At 47.4% G+C, this 18,621-nt stretch overlaps 1 protein-coding gene across 1 annotated transcript in view; it reads right to left on the bottom strand.

Moving 5' to 3' along the window:
- Positions 1 to 5,081: 5,081 nt before the first annotated feature.
- Positions 5,082 to 18,621, bottom strand: part of Ttl (tubulin tyrosine ligase) — a 29,209-nt gene continuing 15,669 nt past the window's right edge. Inside the window, exons 4-7 of the mRNA XM_059261397.1 lie at positions 16,538 to 16,673; positions 15,597 to 15,866; positions 12,343 to 12,486; positions 5,082 to 6,826 (exon numbers count right to left, since the gene is read on the bottom strand). Coding sequence (XP_059117380.1) covers positions 6,715 to 6,826; positions 12,343 to 12,486; positions 15,597 to 15,866; positions 16,538 to 16,673 — 662 coding nt within the window. The 3' untranslated portion in view covers positions 5,082 to 6,714. The remainder of the gene's footprint in view (positions 6,827 to 12,342; positions 12,487 to 15,596; positions 15,867 to 16,537; positions 16,674 to 18,621) is intronic.

Genomic DNA, 18,621 nt, shown 5'->3' with positions numbered 1-18,621 from the left:
CATTTTGCAGGGTCGACTGGGAACCAAAACCGTGGTGTGATTAGGCCGGTTAAACTACACGCAGGCGGATCCGCCTCTTCTCTCAGCTGTATCCTCTAAATAAACCCACTAAATAAACCCACCAAACCGCTTTAGTGTGTGACCTCTGTGGCCCTTATTCGCTCAATCAGTCAATTAGGACCTAATAGAACTATCTTCAAAGATTCTCTCCTGTTCCTTTGGGCAGCTTTCCAAGTACATCCTGATGCTGACCCTAAGAGATTCTGTAGTCTTGGCTTCAACCAAGATGTTGGGCATCAACCTCTGTCCTCTCTACCCAATTCTTTCTTCCTTCCTTCCTTCCTTCCTTCCTTCCTTCCTTCCTTCCTTCCTTCCTTCCTTCCTTCCTCTTTCTTTCCTTTCTTCCCTTCTTTCCTCCTCCTCCTCTTCCTCCTCCTCCTCCTCCTTCTTCTCTCTCTCTCTCTCTCTCTCTCTCTCTCTCCATTTATTTATTTATCTATTTATTGGTTTTTTGTTTTGTTTTGTTTTTGAGACAGGGTCTCTATGACAGAAGTTCTCAACCTGTGGGTCACAACTCCTTGACAAAACTTTATCTCCAAAAAATATTTCCATTACAATTCACAACAGTAGCAAAATTACAGTTATGAAGTAGAAACAAAAATAATTTTGTAGTTGGGGGTAATCATAACATGAGGAACGGTATTAAAGGGTTGAAGCATTAGGAAGGTTGAGAACCACTGCTATATGTAGTCCTGGTTGACCTAAAACTCAATTTGTAGGTCAGGCTAGCCTAGCACAGAGAGCCACCTGCCTCTGCCAGAATGCTGGGATTAAAGACATGTGCCACCACCCCCAGCCCTTCTCTACTCAACTTCTAATGAGTGAAGTTCATCAGTGGGATGGTCAACAGAAATCAGGCTATGCTAACTAACACCCTACGCCAAAAGAAAAGAAGCTACTCCAAACTGCTTTCTAGATAGAAATCCTAGTAAGAGGTGGAAGGTGGTTGGGTGGTGTCAGATGGCATTTGTGTTGTTTCTGCTGTTTGGCTTTTAGGAATAATGTTGCTATGAGCATCAGTTTTTGTATGTGCGTGTTTTCAATTCTCTGAAGTATTGGAGCTCAGAACAGAAGTTCTGTATCATATATTTACTCTATATTTAACTTTGTGAAGTTCTGTGAACTATTCAAGTGAGCTGTACAATTTAACACTCCCCCAGCAACATCTTTACTGATAATATCTCTGATTATAGCAATCTTATCACTTGTACAATAGCATCTATTTGTGGGTTTTGATTAGCATTTCCCTAGAGGATAATAGTGTCAAACATCATTTCATGTGTTTATGGGTTGATGGGATTATTTTCTCTGGAAAAAATGTCTGCTTAAATACACTGCTCATTTTAAAATCACTTGTCTTCCTACATTGAGTTGTAATATGCTAGTCGTTCTTGGGCTTGTGATTTGAAAATATGTTTCCCCTTTTGTGGGTTGTGTATTTTCTTTTAAAAATATGTGTGGCCGGGCGGTGGTGGCGCACGCCTTTAATCCCAGCACTTGGGAGGCAGAGCCAGGCGGATCTCTGTGAGTTCAAGGCCAGCCTGGTCTCCAAAGCGAGTTCCAGGAAAGGCGCAAAGCTACACAGAGAAACCCTGTCTCGAAAAACCACAAAAAAAAAAAAAAAATATGTGTGTAACTGGGCATAGTGGCCCATGCCTTTAATCCCAGCACACAAGAGGCAGAAGCAGGTGGATCTCTGGGTTCCAGGCCAGTCTGATCTACATATCGAGTTCTGAAACATCCAATACCATACAGAAAGACCCTGGGGTTTTTTTTGGGTTTTTTTTTGTTGTTGTTGTTTTGTTTTTTGTTTTTTTAAGAAAGTAAGAAAGAAAAAAAAATGTTTTGTACAAATGAATCTGTGTGCCAGGTGTGGTAGCACACGCCTTTAATCTCAGCACTGGAAGGCAGAGGCAGGTGGATCTCTGTGAGTTCTAGGCCAGCCTGGTCTATATAGAGAGTTCTTAGACAGCTAAGGCTACATAATAGAGAGACCCTGTCTCAAAACAACAAAAAAGAACTGTGTTAACTCCTAAACCATTGTTTTTTTGTGTTGATAAAAGAGAATTGCTTTCTGATCTCATTTTCAAATTGTTCATTTGTAGTGTTTAGAAATGCAATTGAGCCGAGTTTTATATGTTGATATTGTACCTAGGAATCTTGTTAAAGGTTTTGTCTATGTACAATCTTATCATCTGCAAAGAGACATACTTACACTTCTTTCCAGTTTGGATGTCCTTTTTTTTCTTTTGGCTAATTGTTCTGTCTAGAACCTTTAGTGCACTGTTTTTTTTTTTGTTTTGTTTTGTTTTTGTTTTTTGAGGTGGGTGTGGCTGACACAAGGACTCTATATGTAGCTCAGGTTGGCTTCCAATTTGTGATCCTCTGCTTCAGCCTCGAAAACTCTGGGATTACAGGCATACACAATCACATCTCGTTTACCTTTAAAACACTTTTGAAACAATTTTTATATGTGTCATTTATTTGTGACAGAAACAAATGTATGTGTGAGGGTTCACACTTGCCACCATGAACATGTGGAAGTCAGAGTCACTTTCAGGAGTGGGGTCTAACTGTCCCCCTGACTGAGGCAGTCTCTCTTGTCTTTACAGTCTGCAATAGCTGCCCCATAAGCCTGTTATCTCACCACAGAAGCGCCAGAATTGCATATGCAAGCCACCACATCTGCCTTTTTGTAGGTTTCTGGGATCGAACTCGGGTTGTAGGGTTTGTGAGGCAAGCATTCTTACTTGGAGAATTAACAAAGTAGTTATCGGTCTCTAAGTTTATTCCATTGTGGTCAGAACATATGTGTTTTGATTCCCTTACATCTACTGTGGCTTGTTTGATAGCTTAGCCTATGATCTATAGCACAGAATGACCCAAGTGCACTTTAGAAGAACTGGATGAGATGTATGGCAAATACCTGCTGGCTCTACTTAAGCTTCAGTGTTGTTTTCCTGATGCTCTCCTCTGGAGATGTTCTATCCACTACTCAAAGTGGAATGTTGAAGGGTCCCAGATCTTACTGCTGAATTGTCTTTCTCCACTCAATTACGTCAGGGTTTTGCTTCAAGGACTTTGGCTCTCTTGCTGGATGCTTATGTTTATGATTGTATCTTCCTGAGGAACTGGTCCTTCACCATGATAAAATGTTCTTCTTAGTAATGACCTTTTAAAGTCTGTTTTGTCTAATAAACAACATTTAGTTAGGGAACGATGGTCATATCTGGCTTGGCTCTTTATGGTAGGTGATCTTAGAATTATGTTCAACCATTTTCAGAGTTGAGGAAAGAACAAAGGATATGCAACAGAGACCTGGGTGGCTCACAAGAGGCCAGGATGTTTGCTGTCTTGCTGTTTACAGGAAAGCCCTGTCTTCCTCTGGGTGGTGTCGTAGACTGAGATAACTAGTGATAGCCAAAGCTAGTCAACATCCACAGTAAAAATGACACAAAAACACTTGAAATATCTTTACTTTACTTTAATGCTCCAGGCATTTAAAACATTCATATAGTTGCCTTATTTCAGAAATCTATTTCCACTTAGGTGCAGGTTCTGTGTCCAAGGTTGGAGGCACATACATCAACCCCCAAATCCTCAAGACAGTACCCACATGCCACATGCAACCTACTTTGGCACCTTGTCATTTTAGTTCATGGATCCCCTCTCTGCCATACCCATGAACACAACCACAACTGCTCATAAAAACACTTTCTAGCATCATTGACACTGGCTGGTTCTGTGGCTCACAGCCCATTTCCAGTGCTCCCCAATGTCCTGTGCATGCGCGTGTCATCCCAAAGAGCTATGGAAACACACTATCAGCTAGTGTGCATGCCAGCTCCTGCTCTTCTCTATCTCACAACACAGAGGCACTTAAATATTCTTGGCAAAATGGACTTTATCATTGCCATTGAAGTCAAGTGTGAGGGGAGGGGCTTTTCTCCCATAATTAATGATTAACTCTGATATATATTAGATTTATAGATTCTTATCTCTTTACATTTGCTACTGAGGACTTAATAAACTGCTTATGTAAATGAAAGCATGTTTGATTTTTCCAGATGCTTGGATGAGAAGCAAACTGAGAAACTGCTTGGCCAATACTTATACCACAAATATATATGTCAATATCGGATTGTTCTTACAGAATTGCTTGTTTCAAAGAGGGTTTTTTTTTTTTTTTTGAGTCTTAATCCTTAAAGTGATTCTTCCAAGGTAATGATGTATTTGTCCTGCTTCCCGAAGTAACGGTTCAAGGCACCTCAAGACATATTGTTACCTGAGGTTCTGATTCAATCGGCTGTAGGTGGGAAGGGTCATCAAGTTCTTTTTAACTTCATGGGAAATTACAGTATGTGGTCAGCATTGAGAACCTTGGGACTAAAGGCCTTCGAGTCTTCCTCCAGCTCTTTCGTTCTCACAAAAGCCCCTGAGGTAGTCCCTGGGTCAGGGAACATCTCCTCCATGAGATAAGAAGCTAAGGCACAGAGGTTATTTGGCTCCTGTGACATTGTGCAGTCAATGACAGACCCAGGAGTGGAATCAATATCTCCAAATAAATAACCCCCTCCCCCAGTAATGGGCAGCGCTTACACGGACTAACCACGAAGACTGACTGGGGAGCCAGGCATGACCAACTGTGCCAACGATACCATGGAACGACATGAAACGGTTCAGAGCCAAGCTTCTTACTTGGTGGGAAGTAGATGCACAAAATAGCTGAAGCTATGTGAGGAATGAACCCAACCCTTCCCATTTCCCCTTATACAGATGTTATGGATTCGTTCAGGTTTATTACAGAACCTGTCAGGATTCATAAAGACTCACTGACATCTGCTTTGTCAACTCTTCCACCTCAACAGCCACATACTTTTAAAGAGCTCCGTGACTTGGGTCTAAGAACATACATTGACCGCCTTGCTTTCTCCATTACTGGCCCACCTAAACTAGCCAAGGACCCAGCACCCTCCACGTTCTCAGTGAGTGTGCATCTTCCCAAATGTGTCTAAGCTTTCTCAGAAGTTCCTCAGCGCTGACCCATCAGCTGTGCAGCGCTGACCCATCAGCTGTGCTGGGCCTCAAGGACTGACTTCATCTCGAATGTTGTACTTTGCTCTGGGAGCCAACTTTGTTAACCATATTCTAGGCAACCATGGCACCTTTACCCCCTAATTCTGGGTTCCTATGAGCTAAGATTTTCTTCACTTCAGTATAATGCATTCTGCTACCCACGGACACATGTAATAAATAATCTCATCATTCCTTTCCTCACATAAGTTCCCACCTCTCATTCTCTAGCTCTTTTGTAAAAGTCTCATTTGACTGCAGACCATACCAAGTAGATGCACATGAAGAAGCACATATATACACCAGAAAAAGCCACACTGTGCTCTGGGCAGAAGGGCAGCATTCACTGTGTCTACCTTGGTTTCCAGGACCCTCTTCAGAAGAACCTGTTGACTCAGCTAATACTGAATACACATGACAGCTACCCACTGCTTCCGGAGTGGGCTCCCCAGAAGCCTCTGAAATGCGAATGGACCCCTGACATGGAAACCAGATGTCGAACACTTTTGTTGACACAGGAAGCTGTGCAAAGCTCCAAAAATACTTCTTTCTCACTCAAGCAGGACACACCCTCATTCAGAGGGCATCTCTCCTGCTACCTACATGCATAAGCAAATAGGGCCCTTTCTGGAATGGAACCTGTCCCTCCAGGCCCTTGGAACCGAGGAGGACAGATGTAGGGAGAGCTATGAGGTGAGGAGGAGTGGAGGAATGGAGTTCTACCTTCCCTGACTCCCAGAGAGGATTGTTACAAAGGTTCAGAGGTGGGGAGAGGGGTGAAGGGAAGGAAAATGGCAAAGCTGCATTCAGAATTCTGATTAAGTCAAAGATAATGAGGCTCGTGATATTTCAGAGTCACCCACCCACCCACACCGTTAAGTAAAGAAAGATATCATGTTTTCTTTTTTCTCTCTTTCTCTCTCATGCTTATTTGATGCTTGCAGACTCATTAGGCCTGGTGCTTTTGTTTCTAAAACATGCAGTGAGCAAAATACACGGTTTGGTGCCCACAGGACCCTGGCAAGTGCTCACTTAGAGGCCACCAGGAAGGTGACTGGCCTTCATGACAGGCCAGTACCCAGCATGGACTGTGCTGCATGCTTGTCCGGGGTTTAGTGGGACATAGTGTCACAGAGGGGATGTGCAGGGAACATGTGGCCACCTCCAAAATGCTCTACGGTCCAGTCTGGGTCCAGTGAGGCTGTACTGGACCCAGAGCTAAGGCACTAACGCTGCAGCAGGTGAGACAACACCACTCAGAGGTCTCTGGGCTGCATCCTGGGGAGGAGGGAGCTCTGCTCCCCGTGCCACTCAAGGCCAGAAACTGCTCAAGGGATGAGATCACACCACAACCAAATCCCCGGTTCCGGAAGTGTTCGGGTCTGCCTCTCAGCGACTTGCTTCAGTTTCCTGGGTCTCCACGGCACTGAAGGCAGCACTCCCTGCTCTCCCACAGCTGCCTTCTCGTCACACACTCTTCCTGCACATCTGTCCCCAGAATGCCTTGATAAGGAGCAGTCCCGTCACCTCACGCTCCTCCGGATGCCATACACTTCCCAAGGCGGCTCTGTAGCTCCCGGGTCACAGCTTGATGAATGCAGCGGGCTGCGGCACCTGCTCCGTGTCCGGGGGTGGGAAGACACTGGATATGGCTATGTCCACGATTCCCTGGCACAGTTCTGCATAGAGCTTCCTGAAATAAGTTGTTAAAGATATCACTGAGGGTGTCCATCAAAGTGCAAGAGAAAAATCAAAGCTGGGTATGGTGGTGGTGATGGGGGGGGTGAATTTCAATGAAGATCTGCCCTAGAAAGGCCATCACGTGATCCCCCTTGTAAAACTTGTCTCTGTAGATGAAGAACCAACAAGAGGCTCTCTGCACACAGATAAAACACGGAAGGCAGTATTTAAGGACTTTAAAAGAGCCTTGAGGGGAACAGAACGAACAACTGCTGACCAGCAGAGAAGGCGCTTCCAGTAGCGTCAGGAGCCCCACCTTGCCTGTCTGTGAGGGAGTGAGTACATGCGGGGTAGGCATCATCCAAGAAAATCCCCACCTTCCAAGGGAAGACGGACAGTAGCTAAGACTCTGAGACTGACAGTTAGGATGGTTCCCAGGAAACGGAGAGCAGGCAGACACAGAACAGATGGCGGCTTAGAAAGGCGGGGAAGAAGAAGGGAAAGAGGCCGTGGGTCCGAGGAGGAGGCTGTGAGTGTGCATGCTGGTGTGAGAGAGAGGGAAGGAGGCTGTGAGTGTGCATGCTGGTGTGAGAGAGAGGGAAGGAGGCTGTGAGTGTGCATGCTGGTGTGAGAGAGGGGGAAGGAGGCTGTGAGTGTGCATGCTGGTGTGAGAGAGAGGAAAGGGGGCTGTGAGTGTGCATGCCGGTGTGAGAGAGAGGGAAGGGGGCTGTGAGTGTGCATGCTGGTGTGAGAGAGAGGGAAGGGGGCTGTGAGTGTGCATGCTGGTGTGAGAGAGAGGGAAGGGGGCTGTGAGTGTGCATGCCGGTGTGAGAGAGAGGGAAGGAGGCTGTGAGTGTGCATGCTGGTGTGAGAGAGAGAGAGAGAAGGAGGCTGTGAGTGTGCATGCTGGTGTGAGAGAGAGGGAAGAGGCTGTGAGTGTGCATGCTGGTGTGAGAGAGAGGGAAGGAGGCTGTGAGTGTGCATGCCGGTGTGAGAGAGAGGGAAGGAGGCTGTGAGTGTGCATGCTGGTGTGAGGGGGGGAAGGAGGCTGTGAGTGTACATGCTGGTGTGAGAGAGAGGGAAGGAGGCTGTGAGTGTGCATGCCGGTGTGAGAGAGGGGGAAGGAGGCTGTGAGTGTGCATGCTGGAGTGAGAGAGAGGGAAGGAGGCTGTGAGTGTGCATGCTGGTGTGAGAGAGAGGGAAGGAGGCTGTGAGTGTGCATGCTGGTGTGAGGGGGAGAAGGGGGCTGTGAGTGTGCATGCCGGTGTGAGAGAGAGGGAAGGAGGCTGTGAGTGTGCATGCTGGTGTGAGAGAGGGGGAAGGAGGCTGTGAGTGTGCATGCCGGTGTGAGAGAGGGGGAAGGAGGCTGTGAGTGTGCATGCTGGTGTGAGGGGGGGAAGGAGGCTGTGAGTGTGCATGCTGGTGTGAGAGAGGGGGAAGGAGGCTGTGAGTGTGCATGCTGGTGTGAGAGAGAGGGAAGGAGGCTGTGAGTGTGCATGCTGGTGTGAGGGGGGGAAGGAGGCTGTGAGTGTGCATGCTGGTGTGAGAGAGAGGGAAGGAGGCTGTGAGTGTGCATGCTGGTGTGAGAGAGAGAGAAGGAGGCTGTGAGTGTGCATGCTGGTGTGAGGGGGGAAGGAGGCTGTGAGTGTGCATGCTGGTGTGAGAGAGGGAAGGAGGCTGTGAGTGTGCATGCTGGTGTGAGAGAGAGGGAAGGAGGCTGTGAGTGTGCATGCTGGTGTGAGGGGGGGAAGGAGGCTGTGAGTGTGCATGCTGGTGTGAGAGAGAGGGAAGGAGGCTGTGAGTGTGCATGCTGGTGTGAGAGAGAGAGAAGGAGGCTGTGAGTGTGCATGCTGGTGTGAGGGGGGAAGGAGGCTGTGAGTGTGCATGCTGGTGTGAGAGAGGGAAGGAGGCTGTGAGTGTGCATGCTGGTGTGAGAGAGAGGGAAGGAGGCTGTGAGTGTGCATGCTGGAGTGAGAGAGAGGGAAGGAGGCTGTGAGTGTGCATGCTGGTGTGAGAGAGAGAGAAGGAGGCTGTGAGTGTGCATGCTGGTGTGAGAGAGGGGGAAGGAGGCTGTGAGTGTGCATGCTGGTGTGAGAGGGGGAAGCGGGCTGTGAGTGTGCATGCTGGTGTGAGAGAGAGAGAAGGGGGCTGTGAGTGTGCATGCTGGTGTGAGAGGGGAAGGAGGCTGTGAGTGTGCATGCTGGTGTGAGAGAGAGAGAAGGAGGCTGTGAGTGTGCATGCTGGTGTGAGAGAGGGGGAAGGAGGCTGTGAGTGTGCATGCTGGTGTGAGAGGGGGAAGCGGGCTGTGAGTGTGCATGCTGGTGTGAGAGAGAGAGAAGGGGGCTGTGAGTGTGCATGCTGGTGTGAGAGAGGGGGAAGGAGGCTGTGAGTGTGCATGCTGGTGTGAGAGAGAGAGAAGGGGGCTGTGAGTGTGCATGCTGGTGTGAGAGAGGGGGAAGGAGGCTGTGAGTGTGCATGCTGGTGTGAGAGAGAGGGAAGGGGGCTGTGAGTGTGCATGCTGGTGAGAGAGAGAGGGAAGGAGGCTGTGAGTGTGCATGCTGGTGTGAGGGGGGAAGGAGGCTGTGAGTGTGCATGCTGGTGTGAGAGAGAGGGAAGGGGGCTGTGAGTGTGCATGCTGGTGTGGGAGAGAGGGAAGGAGGCTGTGAGTGTGCATGCCGGTGTGAGAGAGGGGGAAGGAGGCTGTGAGTGTGCATGCTGGTGTGAGAGAGAGGAAGGGGGCTGAGTGTGCATGCTGGTGTGAGAGAGAAGGAAGAGGCTGTGAGTGTGCATGCTGGTGTGAGAGAGAGGAAGGGGGCTGTGAGTGTGCATGCTGGAGTGAGAGAGGGAAGGGGGCTGAGTGTGCATGCTGGTGTGAGAGAGAGGAAGGGGGCTGTGAGTGTGCATGCTGGAGTGAGAGAGGAAGGGGGCTGAGTGTGCATGCTGGTGTAAGAGAAGTAGTGTGAAGGGAACATAGTCTACACCGACAAGACAGAAGAACTCAGGGTAACTGGGAGAAGCACACGTGCCCCCCCCCCCACAAACACACATAGTCATAAGAAAGAAAGAGAAAAAAAAAAGTCAAGTGAGTGAAAACCTCTTATCCAGGAAGTATGGTTTGCTCATTCAAAGACTACAGACAGAGAACTGCGTGGCAGGCACAGGGCCAGGCTCAAAGATTCAAACGCGGGCAAGGAAAACAAGGCTGGAGACATCACTGTGTGAACACTCCATAAAGAAAACAGACACTGGTCGTCTGATAGCAACTAATCCAGTGGAAGAGACACTAAGGCTCGGGGTAGAGAAAATGGGAGCCTTAGTGAGGGAGGCAGGGACTCCACAGAAAGCAAAGAGCACATGGCGGGGAAGAGCTGTTCTAGGGAACGGCATCCATCTTCGGTGGAGCTGCAGGGGCAGGCGAGGCAGAAGGGGGGTATGGCTTCTATTTTCTCACCCCGGCTGCTCTGGGAAGGAAGGATTTTACGGGGGCAGTGCAGAAATAGACATTCTGGTAAGGAGGCTCTTTGCAAACTTCCCCCAACGATGGGATGTGACTCACACGAAGAGACCAAGGAACAGGAGGCTGGAGGCCGAGTCCACACGACCCGTGGACTGAAGGGATGGATGGGAGCAGAAGGCAAGCTCTATGCTAGTTCCCAAGGAGCTATGGAAAAGTCTGAACAAGGAGGAGGACAAGGGGGTGGTGCTTCCTGTTAGACTCACAGACGTCCTCACAGGTGCAGACGCAGGTCTAGAACTCAGGAGCTGTATTAACTTGGTGGCTTTACTATGAAGATAAATAAGAACACATACAGGGAAGTGGAGCAGAGAGCTAAAGGCCACCCAGAGCCAGAACCTGAGCTCCTTGGTGAGGAAGAGAGAGTCCAGCTTGCTTGCAGCCCTCTTACGCAGGCCCATCTGGAATACGGGGACAAGAAGCCACAGAAAACAGACTCAGCAAGAGGGAGGCAGGCGCCTCCAAAGCTGCCCCAGGGAAATGAGGACATCACTGCAGGCAGGTTGGTCATTTCAAAGGGTGCTTCCTGGAGGAAGAAAAGGCAGCTCATGAAAGTGCTGTGGTCCACAGATTGGTCCACCAAGGGGGCAGGTGAGGGGTGCACTCCTTGGAGCAGAGTGCAGTTTCATGGAGAAGCAGCTGGAGAACCAATCCAGCCACGTGGTACTGGGAGCCCCACAGGCATGAAGGAGAGGGGGCATGGAAAACGGAGAAGATGGGAGGGCTCCAGGAGGGGAGGGGGGGCAGAGCACTCTGGGGGAGTGTGCCTTTGATAGACGGGGCAGGAGGAAACACCAGACACAAGGCTGTCGATGCCGAGGGAGGACTGAAGGACCACCTGCCCCCCTCCACCCTCAGCATCTCTTGCTGGTCTTCCTCCAGGTCTGAGTTCTAGCCGTCACCCTGAAGTCATTTGACCTTCTTCTCTACTAGAAAGCTTGTCTCAGTCTGTAATCACATTCACCCGGTCCTTTCCCTTACCCACAATCCTTCCCAAGAACCCACACTCACTGTGGGACCAGGAAGGTTAGGCAGAGCCTAACAGACACCTGTTGGCTGCAGGGACTGAAAAATGCACGTGAATCATCTAGTGAGTGGCAAAGGCCTGGCCTTTAAACTATTATGTGTTCCCACTGTGCCCTGTGGGTGGAGCTCTCTCCTAAACCACAGGAAAAACACCTCAGCTTCTCCTAGAGGTAGAGATGAGATCCAAGGGAGGTTCTTGACATGATGAAAGTGCATCTTCATAACATCGGACAACAAAGGGGGGTCATGCCCTCATGGCTTGCCTGTCCAGCAAGACCCTCCACAGGAAACCCAGCTCACTCTCCTCCTGCCCTTCCTACGCTCCACACACTAGCGCCAGACAGGAGGAGGACAACACCTTCCTGCTTCTGAGGGCCGGTTCTCCTCAGCTGAGCACCTAATCTGGCACACAGCCCAGCACAAAGCAAGGTCCCCGTGTCCCTTTGAACAGTCTCCCCGCTGTGCAGCTGAGCCCTGCGGTCTTACATCCTAGCTCAGGCTCTACTGTGTCTTCACCTCCTGCCTGGCAGCCCTTGAATTTCACTGTTTCTCTTCCTCACAGGGTCCAGCTTATTCAACTTGTCACGTGAACGTGATGGTGGCAGGGTTTCTCTTAGTTTGGGGTGGGGATTACTTCTGTTGTTACTTGGAGGCAGGATCTCATGCTATAGCCCAGGCCATCCTGGAATTCACTGTGTAACCCAGGATGGCCTTGAACCCACAGTGATCCTCCTGCCTAAGCCTCTCTAGTGCTGAGCTGACAGGTCTAACCCATCACACCCAGCCTAGTCTTGTTTGAGACCCTGGTGGCCGGCACACACAGGGAAAGGGCTCCGCTAAGCCTTCCTGCCAGCCAGGGTCTCCCAAGGACTCCCCTCACCGTGACAGCTATCCTGACGGCAGTCAGAGGGTCCATGCTTGAACCTGTCAGACTACCCGAGGTGCACGGCCAACTCTGAGTTGTTCAACACAGGCGGGTTCAGGCTTACTGAGCGCACGCAGGGGCACCGTTGACTTCGATGAGCCAGACCTTCAGCTCCTCGTCCACCATGAAGTCGAAGCCGAAGAGCTGGAAGCTCTGGTAAGGGAGGTGTCTGGTGCTGATGGCCGGCTCCACACTCATGAGGCAGCTCCTGCGAGGTTAAAAAACGGGGAGAGCTCGCTGAGAACGGAGTGGCAGGGGCAGAACAAACACACAGACTATGCCTGGGAGGTCGTGTACCAAGTGTGCATAAAAATCAGCTTCAGCTTACTTATCTTTTTCAATCGATAAATCCACCCACCGATTACTCAAGAGAAGGCTCCTTATCAAACAACTTGTTAGGGACGCATGTGTGGCTCCTGTTCTTCCAGGTCAAAGCTGCTAGCTCAGGCCCCACGACGGGCAGCTCGGCACCAAGTCACCATGCATCTCCACCCGTGCAGATGTCACCAGCTGCTGCCAGAGCTGTTCATGGCTATCCCAGCCATCTGCCCGTCTCTGCCTCCACAGGGCTGGCATTTCAAGGCACTGCACCAGGCTCTAACTATGGGCGCTGGGGATGGAACTCAGGTGCTCATGCTTGCACAGCGACGACTTTACCAACTGAGTCATCTCCCCAGCCACACCCTGCGTTTTGCCATGTGAAAAGTGGCCTGGCATTTGTTGGAAAATGCCAGTTAAAGCAGGAGTTGCAGAAAGGAAGCTGGGCAGCACTGATTTCTCTTCCCAGCTCCAGATCTACTGCCTTGTACTGCTAATGAAACAGTGAGGATTGCAAGTATTCAAACTAAATATTGAGATCTCTCGCAGAATTCTTTTTTTTTTTTTTTTTTTTTTTTTTGGTTTTTCGAGACAGGGTTTCTCTGTGTAGCTTTGTGCCTCTCCTGGAACTCACTTGGTAGCCCAGGCTGGCCTCGAACTCACAGAGATCCGCCTGGCTCTGCCTCCCAAGTGCTGGGATTAAAGGCGTGCGCCACCACTGCCCGGCCTCTCGCAGAATTCTTATCGGCACCGACTATTATTTTTAACTAGATCTTAGTAACGCAGAAAGAAGTTAAAACTGGACCTTACAAACATACGGAGTAAACAGAGGAGGTCTGTCCTTGCGAGTGGACACTTTACTCGGGTGACTCTCCTTAACCCTCAGAGTACAAACTGTCTAAATAAAGCGGGCTGTTGCAGGAGACTTTAGTCTGCCCATTTATTGGCTCCATTCTCCCAGGTTCCACACCACCACGCCAGGCTATTTCAAAGTGTTTTAATTAAAATATATTTAAAATACTATAATTAAGAAGAAGTGGAGGTTTAATGAAAGGGGCAACCACAGAAAAGGATGAAAAAGCAAGCCTTGCGATCTGACACACAAGGCTAGACTTTTTATCTGCTGGGAGGCTAGGATGAATGATCCACAGTGAAGGGGTTTTCATCATTAGAAGACGCAGGCAGTGCACCTTTTTTTAGCTGGAGGGGGAGTCAACAGGAGGCTGGGGAGGGGAAGCTGGGAGCTATGAGCAACATTCAGAACAGCACCCCTGCACTGCAGGGAATGACCAGCAGGGGGCGAGGAAGCACCCAATAAACAGTGAGAAGTCAGGATTACTTCTGTGTATTTTATTTTCTCGGTGTAGGAATTCTAACCATCTCCAACCTATTACTACCAGAGAACTTGACATGTAATAAATTCCAGATAAAGCATAGGTCTAGAATATAAGAAATAAGAAAAAAAAAGAAAGGTGAACAAAATAAAACATAAGGAATAAAACCCATAGTCATACAATGAAATAATACACAGTAACAAAAAAGGAAAAAAAACTACTGCTGTGTAGATAAATACAGCGACATGATGTTGACAAGAGTTGAATTTAAAACAGGAACCACAGTGCAATTCCATTTACACCGTTTAAAACAAGCAGACAGGACTCTGTAGTGATGGAAAGGAAAGGCTACCTTTGTCAAGGATCTTATCTTAAGGGAGTGAAAAGGAGTCTCTGGGGATGCCGAATTCATTCCCTCCCTCCCTCCCTCTCGCTGTTCTGGGGGCAGGGTCTCATTTAACATAGCCCAGACTAGCCTGGAGCCCCCAAACCTGCCATTTTAGTCTACCAGGTGCTGGGATCAAGGAAGTGTGCATACTATAAATATTTTATATCATGATCTGTATGTTCATGGTTAGGTGAGTATGTGCATAACTTAAAACTCATTGAACCCTACATACTCTGGGGTGTTATACTTCATTTTTAAAAATTACTAGGTTTTGGAACCTATAATAAAGAATACTGACACTAAAAATCTACTTCTAGTTATACTAAGGAATGAATCAAGAAGGAAAAAAGACATTAGAAACAAGTCAGGAGTAGCAAAAACAAGCACAAGATAGACTACTAAATACAAGATGTGCAGACAGGATCCCTACAGCTAGCCGTCTGGCTGGAGCAGATGAAATCAGTGAGCTCTGGGGTCAACTGGGAGACTCTGCTTCAATATGTAAGGTGCAGGCTGGTCCCTACCCACACAAGCACCCATGAGAACTCACACGTGAACAGGCCCCTGCACATACACGTGTGAACACACACACAGACACACATACCACACATATCTACACCTGCAAAAACTAAAAATTATAGACAATAAAAGTGAAACCATACAATGTCCCTATGACCATAATGGAATTATGGAAAATCCACAAACACCTGGGTAATAAGCAAAAATGTTTATATCACACAAGGCAGAGTGTGAGCAATAGGGAAAATAAAAAAGATTTTGATATGATAAAGTATAAATACAACCTCATATAATCTATGGAATGCAGAAGAAATATAGAGACACTGAATGGTTTGCTGTTACAATGTTTGTGTTTGTCTTTTTTAACAGAAACATCTCAAATCAATTATCTAGCCTTTCACCTTGAATAACTGGTAAACGAAAAACAAAGTTTCTCAAAGAGACAGGAGAAGATAACAAAAATCATAAGAAACAACAACAATAACAACAAAAAAAAGACCAGTCAATAAGGTCAAAAGTTGATTTTTTTAAAAAATCCATCCAAATAAACTAGAGAGAAGATAAAAATTATCAATAACTAAAACAAATGAAGTGGCCTCACCACAGACAGATTCTACAGACATTAAAATGAAAATAAAGGAATATTACAAATGATCTCTGCCCATCAATGAGACAGTGGGAAAATCCCTTAAAAGGCATAAACACTCAAAGCTCCCGCAAGAAGAAACAGATCAATCAAAAAGGTTACAATGATCTTACCTTATTATGTGTTTGATTTGCTGCAAAATGCTGCTTTCTAAGGTAATGTTCAGAGCGCTGCTTAGGTACTGATTGAACTCCTCGAAAAACATTTCATTCCCTTCTTCGTATTTCCCATAGTTCTTTGAGTACTCTTTCTGAATGCAGTGATTGGTCAAATGGGAGGTCTTGTCTTGGAAATTATCAACATGATACGGTTCTGAAGCTGTTCGGAGCACACCCTCTCTATAGAGGTAGATGTTATACTGGTGGTCAACCAGGACCCAGCTTCTGCAAGCCAACGAACACACAGTTTTATTCAGATCCCAAGTTTTTAGACATAATCTCCACACCTTGATGTATTATTATTATTTTATTATTTATTTGTTTGTTTGTTTGTTTTTGAGACAGGGTCCTACTGTGAGGCCCCGGCTGACCTGGAAACCTCCTTTGAAGACATCTGCCCGCCTCTACCTCCTGTGCTGGGATTAAATGTGCATGCAACCACCCAGCACACACCCTGAATTTGCAGGGATGGGACAGTGAAGAACAAGAGAAGCCTCTAAAGTTATAGAAGGCAAACCATGAGTTAGCCAAAATATGAGTTCGCACCATAATGAGCAAATGAAGTACTTCACCATAAATAATGAGAGACTTGAGTTCCTTTTAGACAATTGTGAAGGCTATGGATGTGTCTGAGGTTAACCAATACCCATAAACACATGCACATGTATGTGACATGTTTGCCTTTCCACATCTTGACTGGTACTACAATCTTAGCAACACTTTCTAGACAGAAGAACTCAAAGGGGGGCAGAAACAAAGATGAGAGACTCCGCTATCCTCAGGGTGGCAACATGCTGGAGACAGGCAAATGCTCCATCCAAGTCACAGCTTCTCACCGGGCCCGAACACAGTCTGAAAAGAGGACTGAAATCAAGGCCGTGGACAGCAAACATTACCGAATGTCAAACTTGCGGTGGCCGGGCTCAAGGAGCAGAGGGTGCTCGAGGTATTTCTGGATCACGTGCACTTGACCCTGGTTGTCTATGAAATCCAGAAGCTCCAACGCCTCTGAGGAGATGAGGATGCCTTCACCTGGCAAAATAAAAGTGGCACAGAGATCAGCCCTGCTCAGTTCAAGGAGAACAGCTCCCGATCAAAGCCAGAGGAAATGGAAAAGTCTACAGGAGAGTTTTACTGCCCTGTTACACACACACACACACACACACACACACACACACACACACCACTCCCTGCGAAGAGCATCCAGGGTCATCCTATTAGCTTTCACTACATTATGTTCTCAATACTAACTTGGCCAGCCATGAAGTTTCAGGTTTTAAAATGTATTGTAATTATCATTTTGTGTGTGTATGTGTAGATGCTATACTGCTTGTGTGGAGGCCAAGGGAGCTGGTTCTCTCTTTCCACCATGTGGGTCCTGGGGATTGAACTCAGGTCGTGAGGTTTGGCAGCAGGGGCCTTTACTGGCTAACCACCTCTCTAGCCCGAAATTTCAGTTTTATATAAACAATTTCTGAGTAGGTTAAGATGTCACTGTCAGCTGGGCAGTGGTGGTACGCGCCTTTAATCCCAGCACTCGGGAGGCAGAGGCAGGTGGATCTCTGTGAGTTCAAGGCCAGGCTGGTCTATAATGTGAGTTCTAGGACAGGCTCCAAAGCTACACAGAGAAACCCTGCTTCGAAAAACCAAAACAAAACAAAACTCCAAATAAATATAAATAAAAATATTTTTAAAAGAGGTATCACTGTCACTGGTTACTGGTTATAATAAGGATTATGGTCTACGATCATCAAATTCACTTCGAAGACAATGCCCTATAGAAATGCCAAGAAGGTGAGGATTCCAGAGCAGAAAGGTTGGGGCACAGAGGTAAAGCAGTGTGCCCTGCCGCACACTGGAGAAGGCTGAAGGCATGGAAACTGTCCATCCACTATAACAAGAGACGTGGCCTTTAACAACTGAATTGAGATACACCACACTAGGACATCCAACTTCGTAAAAGTACAATTTGAAGGTTTTCAGTATAATCAAGAGTCCAACTGTCATTAGAATCTATTTTTAGAACATTCTCGTCATCTCCCTTTAAAATTCTGTGGCCGTCATCCCTTCTTCACCCCATGCCCTCACAACTACTTACCCACTGTCTCTCTGGCCCTGCGTCCCCGCACATCTCGTATGAACTGCATCACACAGTCCAGGGCCACTTGTGTTCTCGTGGTGTAACAAGTTTTCAAGAGAAGTTTCACAGAGAGAGATTTCTTTTCATGAGGTTTAATTTCTAGTTCTTGATCTTATGGGTTAACACTCTTGGTATCGTGTTTAAAGATTCTTTGCCACTCTCTCACCCAATTTTAGTTTTATCTTTTACATGAACTATGAATTAGGTTTGGCTTGATGTATGATGTTGAATGTTTCATTTCTCTGTGTATATACTATGTATACCATCATTTATTGAAATGTTTATCCTTTTTTTGTATGTACATGAGTGTGCAGAACGTATATGTGTATTAATGTTTCCATATGTGGGGGTGCATGTGTGCATGCTGGTACACACACTATGTGCATGTGTGCAGGGGCCCCAGCTTGCTGCCGGATATCTTTCTTAAACTGCTCTTTTCGACTTTAAATATTTAGACAGGGTCTCTCACTGAAACCAGAACTTGCCATTTCAGCTAGTCTGGCTAGTCAACTTGCCCCAAGGAGCCCTTGCTACTGCCTCCAGGCACCAAGATTACAAGAGCGCTTCCTGCCCACCTGGCTATTACACGGATTCTGGGGATCTGCACTCTGTCTTCATGCTTGCTTTACCCACATAAGCTACCCCCAGCCCTACCTTTCTTTGACTGACAGTTGTTGTCAATCTGATGAACTCCAGAATCACCTGGGAGCTGTGCCTCTGGGCACCCCGTGCAGGGGGGATTATCTGGACTACATGATCTGAAGTGAGAAGGCCCTTGTGGGTGGGACCATTCCCTGGGCAGGGGATTCTGGACTGTGTGAATGGAAATGGGAACTGAGC

Source organism: Peromyscus eremicus, chromosome 4 (genome assembly GCF_949786415.1).
Source record: "Peromyscus eremicus chromosome 4, PerEre_H2_v1, whole genome shotgun sequence".
Taxonomy (NCBI): domain Eukaryota; kingdom Metazoa; phylum Chordata; class Mammalia; order Rodentia; family Cricetidae; genus Peromyscus; species Peromyscus eremicus.
The sequence above is the reverse complement of the archived record's forward strand: the minus strand, read 5'-3'. Positions and strand labels throughout refer to the sequence as shown.